The sequence below is a fragment of the Clytia hemisphaerica genome, unplaced genomic scaffold (assembly GCF_902728285.1).
Source record: "Clytia hemisphaerica strain Z4C2 unplaced genomic scaffold, Clytia hemisphaerica genome assembly, whole genome shotgun sequence".
Lineage (NCBI taxonomy): Eukaryota > Metazoa > Cnidaria > Hydrozoa > Leptothecata > Clytiidae > Clytia > Clytia hemisphaerica.
Window position 1 is genome coordinate 514,583 of NW_027104551.1, and position 8,875 is coordinate 523,457.

The 8,875-nt window shown below is 35.7% G+C and overlaps 2 protein-coding genes across 2 annotated transcripts; both read left to right on the forward strand.

The window, feature by feature from the left end:
- The first annotated feature begins 327 nt into the window (after positions 1–327).
- On the forward strand, positions 328–5,620 carry LOC136822857 (uncharacterized). The gene is made up of 7 exons (XM_067079170.1): positions 328–645; positions 1,173–1,361; positions 1,751–1,783; positions 2,115–2,189; positions 3,729–4,034; positions 4,397–4,485; positions 4,920–5,620. Exons 1-7 carry the CDS (start codon positions 402–404, stop codon positions 4,953–4,955), a joined length of 972 nt encoding a protein of 323 aa, XP_066935271.1. The 5' UTR covers positions 328–401; the 3' UTR covers positions 4,956–5,620.
- A 665-nt stretch (positions 5,621–6,285) lies between these two features.
- LOC136822855 (gamma-glutamyl hydrolase-like) lies at positions 6,286–8,240 on the forward strand. The gene is made up of 3 exons (XM_067079168.1): positions 6,286–6,708; positions 6,948–7,407; positions 7,890–8,240. Exons 1-3 carry the CDS (start codon positions 6,397–6,399, stop codon positions 8,159–8,161), a joined length of 1,044 nt encoding a protein of 347 aa, XP_066935269.1. The 5' UTR covers positions 6,286–6,396; the 3' UTR covers positions 8,162–8,240.
- Positions 8,241–8,875: the final 635 nt, after the last annotated feature.

Here is an 8,875-nt window from a genome sequence, read left to right on the forward strand (position 1 = left end):
CACGCATCACGGCTCAAAAGTTTTTCAAATTACGATCACGTTTTTGCCTCTCATCACGCAATCACGAAAAAAATTTCCAAATCACTTAATCACGCTACAAAAAAGTCCCTACCACGTCATCACGCAAACCACTTGGGGACCTCAAATGTCCAAAGAGCAGATTTGTCTCCGAAATTCTTGTTTGAAAAACTTTTATTCTAATTCTGTTATATGAAACATCCAATTTACGGTCAGTTGAGGTGAAATCAATCAAACTACACTGAGTATCGATCTCCGTAATCTCTTGAATAATCCTTTGCCTTGTTAGTCAATACAAACATCTAAACACCTATGTTTTCTCTTTTCAGACAAAAAATTAACAAACAGAAACAAACAAAATATTAAATAATTTTTTATACAAAATGGCTGCACCTAATCCATCTTCAACCAACTCAACAACTCAACCTATCTCGATGATGGGCACTGCAGCCATGGGTATTGTACAGAATCCACAGAATATGACCATTTTACAGAACCATGCCCAACAGCAGCTCTTCCAAAGCTCTGCAAGACCATCGCCACAACAGCTAGTGACTGGTGTACGACCTATTGTCAATGTAGGGAACCAACAAGCTGTCACCACGCTACAAAATATACAAGTTTTAGGTACAGTTGCAATTCTTTATCAGTCTAAATTCTATCAATCTATCTTATGATCTAATGATCTAATGATTTAATAATCTTTTTTCTCTAATGATTCAAGTGCTAAAAAACGCTCCCCAAAAGCGTTAGAAAAGGCCTTAAGCGACTCGAATTGAATTAGAAATTTATTTGACAATTTTCTATCTTACAATCAATATCACTTGTCTAATTCGGATTCGGACTATCGATCTGTTAGTCCTCATTAAAAAGCATATAAAAATTTATCACTCACAAAATCCACAAAATGTAGGTCCAACCAGCAAATAATAATCATATAGTTCTTGATCATAATACAAAAAGCGTAGCAAAGTCAGCTTTGTAGTGTTACCTAAGAAATTTGTAATTTTTTTTTCATGAAAAGGTTAGCGAACGCTCCCTGAAGGTCATGTTAATCGGGGTCAAAGAAGGAAAATTGTGTAAAAAGAACCTTTTAGTGTTGCGTTATGGTGTCTCAGGGTTTCTAAATATTTGCCAATTCTTTTAATGTATAGGTGCAGCAAACCATCCTGACGGTATGGGAAGTATCCCCATTAACATCATTACAACAGGTGGTCAAACCTTTGCTGTTGCATCAAACATCTCAGGTGGCCTACCTAACCAAGTCAGTCAGATACGCCCCATTGCACCGAATGCGGCCACGGTTGTTAGCCAGCTTGGTGGTGCACCACAGATACGAGCCGGTCAGTCTATAGTTTCATTATCCAGCATACTAAGTGACTTTGAATATTTCCTTTTAACATGATATATCATAGGTCCCATAACGTCATGATTTCTGTAAGCTTATTTATTTATTTATTAGACACTCACAGATTTCTACATACATTTGACGTGTTACTTCCTTGGTTTACTCTAACATGATCATCCTTTAGCGTCCTGTTTTCCCGAATTATATAAACAGTGAACTCGGAAGAAATTGTGGTTTTAATATTAACAAGGGGCACATGGGGACGAGTAGCTAAAAATGAGGGGTTAATTTGACATATTCTAATTTTTAAAAACATTTTTACCCTCGATAAAATTAGCTTTATTTCAGTTTACATTTAAAGCCAACTTCAAATCTATATTTCAGCTTTTGATGGAAGAAAAATCAGCCAAGTGAAAGGTATATTTGCCCATTTCATTTTACATACCCTGCGTTTCCTCTTTAAAGGAAATCATTTAACTTATCTCCTTCTATTTGCTTACTTACAGTAGTTTTAAACAAAAGACAGAGCAACTTTCTGCCTCTCTAGCACCGTGCGGTCAAAGATTTTGAGAAATTATTTTGTTAATTCTGCTTTATCAGTACTATAGCCGTCTTCCCTTATCATCATAAAAAAGAATATCTTTAAGGTTAGTTTACTTTTGATGATAACAGCTTTAGTTTTTGTGACTGTTAAAGCACCATTTCTCGCATCGATTGAATTGAAATTCAAATTTTCGTTCCATCTCAGGTGTGCCCAATGTCGGTGCAATTACTGCAGCAGCAACGGTTGTCGGTCAACCCGCCAAATCAACACAAGGGAACTGTAAGTTATATTTGCAGAAGATGTTATTTTGATAAAGAGGAACCTCTGATATCACGAACCATAATGTAATGTATTGCGGAAACAGTTTCTTCCTTCGAATCCGTTACGGGTGGGCACTACAACGTACGCCTTCCCATTGCGAATGTGGAACTCCGTTCTCGCTCGAACATGCCATGACGTGCAAAAAAGGGGGTTTCGTATCAATGAGGCACAACGAGATCCGCGACTTCATAGCAAACCAGCTATCAAAGGTTTGTCGAGATGTCCAGAAAGAACCAACCCTACAGCCGTTAGTAGGTACTGAAACTCTACCGAAATCTACCAACACATCTCGTGAAGCCAGACTCGATGTATCAGCAAGAGGATTTTGGGTGACCGGCCAGAAAGCATTTTTTGATGTAAGGGTTTTCAACCCATTAGCGAAGGAGTACGCCACTCAAGATCCGACGCGCGAAGTTACGTCGTAAATGAAAATGACAAAAAACGAGAGTACAACGAACGAGTTCTTCAAATTGAGCACGGCTCATTCACTCCCCTCGTATTTGCAGCAACCGGTGGAACTGGTCGAGAATGTCTAAAATTTATCAAGAGACTCTCAGATATGATTTCAAACAAAGAACGATCACGATATTCAGAGACTGTTTCGTGGTTTTTTCGCAAACTGAACTTTATGCTCATTAGAGCAATACATACGTGTTTTCGTGGTAGTAGAACCACACAGAACTTTTCTTCGGCGATTTATGATGTCGGTGTCACTGAGGCATTGACAAATATTCGTCAATAATTTTGAACATTTTCTATATGACTAATTGATTTATTTATATATATATAAAAAAAAAAAATAGGGCAACCTAGATTTGTTTTATAGCGTGCCGGGAAAGCCTCCGGAGTTATTTGATTGTAATAGGCTAATGCTACATTTGAAAAATAACGTATACTCTAGATATGCTAACAAGAGCAAAATGAAAAAAAAAAAAAAAAAACAGTTTCTTCCTGTATGGACTTCACTAAATAAAAGACTAATGTTACTACAGAGAGCGGCTTGGGATAAAAATATCATGAACGGAAACAAAAAAAAAACCTGAAAAACATCGTTAAAGGCGTTAAAGGATAGTTAAAAATTCGTTAATAAAAATATATAGCGGGAAAGGAGATATAAGAATGTTTTGGGTGAAAGCTTTGAAACATTAATTGCCTTTGGAGTATTTTTTCTTTTTTTTAATTTGTTCTTTATTTATCGTTGAAAATAAAGAATAGTTGCAAGTACTAATCAAATCCAACATGACATTCGAATATTTACTATATAGTAAATAATAATTATAAAATTTAAAAAACACTAGAATATAGAACAGACTTTGCATGAACAATAGATTTTAGCCTTGATGATTTTGAAAAAAACTCATCTAAAGAATCAATATTTTTAAATTCTAAAGGTAGTCTATTCCAAGCTTGTCCAGCTTGGAAATTAAAGTAGGGGGGTGAGTACGTTTAAACTTTTGTTCGTTAAATTTACTATTATTGTCTTCCTTAAACCAACAGTAACGCTACCCATACAATCTATCACTGCGACAACTTCCAACACTCCTTCGTCAAACACCAGCACGCCCCAACAATCCTCATCCGCCACCGCCCAACCACAACACAGTTCCCAAGCACTCACTAAACGGAAACTTCAAGATCTGTTACATGAGATTGATCCCACAGAAACAATGGATGATGACGTGGAAGAGGCCTTGCTCCACATTGCTGACGATTTCATTGAGAATGTCATCACGGCCTCGTGTCAACTAGCAAAACACAGGCGCTCGAATATATTGGACGTCAAAGATGTTCAGTTACACTTAGGTAAGCAGGGTTCCAATATAACAGATAAGTGTTCAAATTGGATATAGATTGGTTAGTTGAATATGATTAGAACTTGGGCGTACTTAGTGCAGATCTTCAACTGAAGTTGACCTCCCTTATTCGATGTTTTACTATTCGATATGCTTCATTATTCGATAATAATACTGAAAGTCACCGTCATCAACAAACTCATAAACGACGCTCCACCATTCGAAACGCTCCCTTTTTACATTAAAATCCCATATTCCTCGAAAATCTAATTAAAGAGCGTCAACTGTATTTTGTTTTATCCATTATTCTCTTTGGGTGACATAGCATTTGTTGTATATGAAACACTGTGATTGTTAAACATGTTTTTGTAGATCGTAATTGGAACATGTGGATCCCAGGCTTCGGTAGTGAAGATTTACGACCGTATAAAAAAGCACCGGCAACCGAAGCTCATAAGCAGGTTTGTATGACATAAAGCATTTTTTTGCAAGTCTTTTATAGGTTTTGTCTAAGTTTACTTACAGTACGTTATCTGCTCTTCAACGCCGGTTCTTTTCGGCAATTTTTCTCCTGTTGCGGAAGTAAGGCCGGCTTATTACACCCGGCTTATTACGCCGGTCAATTTTTTTGATTCTATTTAAAGAGGATTTAAGTGCGATTAGGAAAGAAAAATTATCTTTTTTTTTTAAGTGCTTCTTTTAGTTAAATTTTTCGACCGTTTTCCAGCCGGTCGAAGTAATGACATTTATTATTACCAATTCAATTCAATATTTACAATTTTGAAGGATTTAGGGCCAGCGTGAAGAGGGTCCTCAAATATAGCGTGGTTACTGCAACTTGAATTGTCTGATATGTTTTGTTCCACACACATTTTCTCTTCTTTCATTTTAACAGAGATTGGCATTGATAAAAAAAGCAATGAAGAAATAAGAGGTACACATTTCATTATGATTGGTATTTACTACATATGTTTTCCGTGGCGAAAAAAAACAAGAGCTTGGAAGTAGTAAATCATATTCGAGACTCCACTGAGCAGAGAGAACTTCGATCGGGTTGGCTTCTTCTGGCTATATTACAGTTGGTTTTGACCCTACTTTAACACCATTCTGTCAAGACTTTAAGATGTAAGACAATATTGTGAACTTGGTGAGTCATGGGTGATCGAGACCAACGCGCTTCGGTGAGGACTTTCTGTTGGTCTAAAAATTTGGATACATTTGCGTCTTACCAACAGAACAGCAATCAGTCCTGGTTACCCATTGATCATATCTTCAAAATTGCTTTATGATAAATAGTACATTTGATTGAAGCACCTATTAAGAGACATTTCAATGTAAATTCTGGTTTTTCATTTTTGCAATTTTATGTATGCAATTTTAAATGGAGAAATTGTTTATTTATGACAAATATGTACATATAACATTAAAAAAGTTTCCCACTTTTGATATGCTTGAAACGATTACTATCATCAATATTTTACATGATGAAAAGGCTTTCGTGTTGTGAAAAAATGAGATATGATCTAGCATGGACCTTTAGCAAGTTTTTCGAATTCATTGATATAGATATTCATTTTGAAAAAATGCTTTTCTTAACTACAACATGTATCGATTTTTGTTTGAACAAACCTTTGATTTGTTTTGTCTTGAAGTCTTTTTCTTTTGACCTAGATGATATACTTTTCTTGAAGTTCCACCAGCTTCAATGGTTGAATAATTTTGCTTTATGGTTTGATTTCGCTACAATCTTATATAACAGCTTTCTTTATTATCTTCTTCCATGTGCGCATCTTGCGCATTTCAAAAAAGCTGACCAACACTGGTAGTATTCTAAATCAACAAAACCAACAGCATTTGGTATGTATGGTAAGTGTGCATTTCTGAAAATAATATAATGCTTCCTTTTCTGTTTCACCTTTGTGTTTCCTTTGTGGTATAGTAGTTTAGTATAGTATAGTAGTTTCTAAAATAATACTTTTACTCTATTGTTGTCGTACTTTAGAGTCTATAAAATGTTCTTAACATATTCCTATTCTAACCATTTTGTGAGCATGTGTTAGAGTCAGCAAAGTCTTAAAATGTTTTTAATTTGTTCTTAACATTTAGGCAATCGAAGCCTTATTATTCTTATAAAGTTTGTTCTTATATATTTGGGGGTTCTTTCTTTATTAATTCTTTCTAAAGGTATTCTTTCCAGCGGCTTTCGTCTACTTGAGATTACCTAACGTTGACCTGATTTTTTATTTTGTTCTTACAGAGAATAAAAAAAAATGCATACACAGCAAAATTGAAGTAGCTTGCTATTTCAAACCAAAGGAAGATCTGCATGACCTCGACCAACAACAATCATTATATTGGCTTGTTAGAGAAGTATGATTTTCTACAAGACGTTGATCTTTCTTACGTGTGTTTTAAGAAATAGCAACTCTCAGGAAAGAAATTCAACTGTCAACAAAAATCATCAACATTTGTTTCCAAATCTATCACCATATCCAACGAATTACTTCACAGAGACTGTCAATCATTTTGTAAACAATCGACCAATTATTGGTATTGTTGCTATGAAAATGAAAGGAGGAAAAACAGTGACTGAATACCCAGCTTTGAAAGGACAAGATTATTTTGGTGCATCTTTCGTGAAATGGGTTGAATCGGTTGGTGGACGAGTTGTGCCGATCCCTGAGGTAAAAAATCTCTATAGATGCCCAGCTGAAATTAAGTATTTTAAATATAACTCCGGCCACTGTAATCACAATTTATCAACATACCAAGTAAATTATCTTTCCAACGAGACAAAAGCTTTTTAATAAATAAATGGATGAAAGCTGTATAACTGCCTTACAAGAAATTGTTAAAAATTTTCACTAATTTTTGACATTCTTCACTAGAAAACTTTAATAAAGCCAATGCTCTTTCGTTAAAGGACATCGGAAAGTTTAGTCTGCTGAAACTTCTCAACAAAATCAATGGAGTCATTTTGCCTGGAGGTGACGGTGATTACCAAAGAGTTGCCAAAATTATCGTCCAATACTCAAGAAAGCAAAAAGTTAAAAAGAATCGACTTTTTCCCGTCCTTGGAATATGTCTTGGTGCACAAATACTTATGAAGATTCAAACAACTCAAAAGATTTTGAAATCGACTGATAGTTATAATATGGATTTACCTCTCATTTTCACAAAGCATCGAAGGAAGTCTCAATTATTTGGACATGCGCCAGAAGATTTGATAAGAGTTATAGAACGAAAGACAATTTCTTTCAATGCTCATTTGAACAGTATATTGGTATCAGATTTTTTTCGACGTGAAGAGCTAGTTAAGCACTATCAAATTTTGACGATAAATCGAGACATCAAAGGAAAGCAGTTTATAAGCACTTTTGAAGGTAACGCATGTGATTATCATAAAATAAACAATTTTATTTTCTCTGAAGAGTAAAAAGGTTACAACATGGAGTAGAGTTTTGTTGGTATTCAAATAAAATTTTCTTTAGGAAGAGTGGTTTTGATCTTTTTTTGAGAAAGCATTTTGCTTAATAAGTATATGTTTTTTATTTTTTAAGCATACATTTATAAGCATATGCAGGCTCAGTTTTTGGTACCTAAACAATGACTCTATTGTTTGAGAACAGTAAAATGCTAAGCATAATGCGAGTAATGTATATGCCATTTTTAAAGACAAAGTCTAATGACTTAGCGCTATTTTATGCGATTTTATTTAGCGATTCTGCCAAAAATTCAACATTAAGCATTTTTCTCCTGTCTTTGTGCACGTTTTCATCGGTATTAAATTTTCTCGGTCCTCTGTGTGAAATTGCACGAAAATTAACTGAATTATACTATAGCCTGAACTGTTTTCTCATTTCAGATAAAAATGCACCGATCTTTGGTTTGCAATGGCATCCAGAAAAATCACTTTTTGTTTTCAATCCAAAACTTTCTATCAATCATTCGGTATATGGTGTCGTCGTGGCGCAGTATATCATGAACGTTTTTATGGGAATGGCGCGTCAAAATTCAAACCATTTTGAAAGTTATCGAGAAGTGAAAAACAATCTCGTTTATAAATACAATCATTTGTATTTTGGAAATATGACCGACAGCTCTTACGAGCAAGTTTACGTCATCCCACCGATGTAGCATATTTCTGTGACATCAATAGTCAAAAGGTTCCTATGTCGTGGTCTATATAAGAATGTGTACCAAGTTTATCGTTTTACATCTGCAATTTGAGCTTTACTAAACTCGTTTGACGTCAATTAATACTTGGATCATAACCCGTATGAGAGAGAGAGAGAGATTAATATATCAGAGAAGGTAGAGAGTTTATCACCATACTATCGACCACAGTCCGTTCCATTACTAGGTGCGCAAATCTGTGATCGAGACCTTCACATTATCAATACATAAAGAATATTTCATATCAACTGTCTTGATTCCATGGTAATACATACAGAAGAAGCAAAAAGAACTTTTCACTTACCCCTTCCAAGACCTTCTTCTCGTAGCTCACACCTCATCCAAGGACTTTCTATCTCGTAGCCCACACCCCATCTTAGAGCTATCTATCTCGTAGCCCACACCAGACTGGCCCACACCCCATCTTAGAGCTTTCTATCTCGTAGGCCACACCCCATCTAAGAGCTTTCTATCTCGTAGCCCACACCCCATCTTAGAGCTTTCTATCTCGTAGCCCACACCCCATCTTAGAGCTCTCTATCTCGTAGCCCACACCCCATCTTAGAGCTTTCTATCTCGTAGGCCACACCCCATCTAAGAGCTTTCTATCTCGTAGCCCACACCCCCACACGAGAGCTTTCTATCTCGTAGCCCACACCCCCACACGAGAGCTTT

Coding starts and splice junctions, on each gene's coding strand:
- LOC136822857 (XM_067079170.1), top strand. CDS start 402: ATGGCTGCACCTAATCCATCTTCAACCAACTCAACAACTCAACCTATC. Junction 1,784..2,114: donor AAAAATCAGCCAAGTGAAAG/GTATATTTGCCC, acceptor GTTCCATCTCAG/GTGTGCCCAATGTCGGTGCA. Junction 2,190..3,728: donor CAAATCAACACAAGGGAACT/GTAAGTTATATT, acceptor TTAAACCAACAG/TAACGCTACCCATACAATCT.
- LOC136822855 (XM_067079168.1), top strand. CDS start 6,397: ATGATTTTCTACAAGACGTTGATCTTTCTTACGTGTGTTTTAAGAAAT. Junction 6,709..6,947: donor GAGTTGTGCCGATCCCTGAG/GTAAAAAATCTC, acceptor CTTTCGTTAAAG/GACATCGGAAAGTTTAGTCT. Junction 7,408..7,889: donor GTTTATAAGCACTTTTGAAG/GTAACGCATGTG, acceptor TTCTCATTTCAG/ATAAAAATGCACCGATCTTT.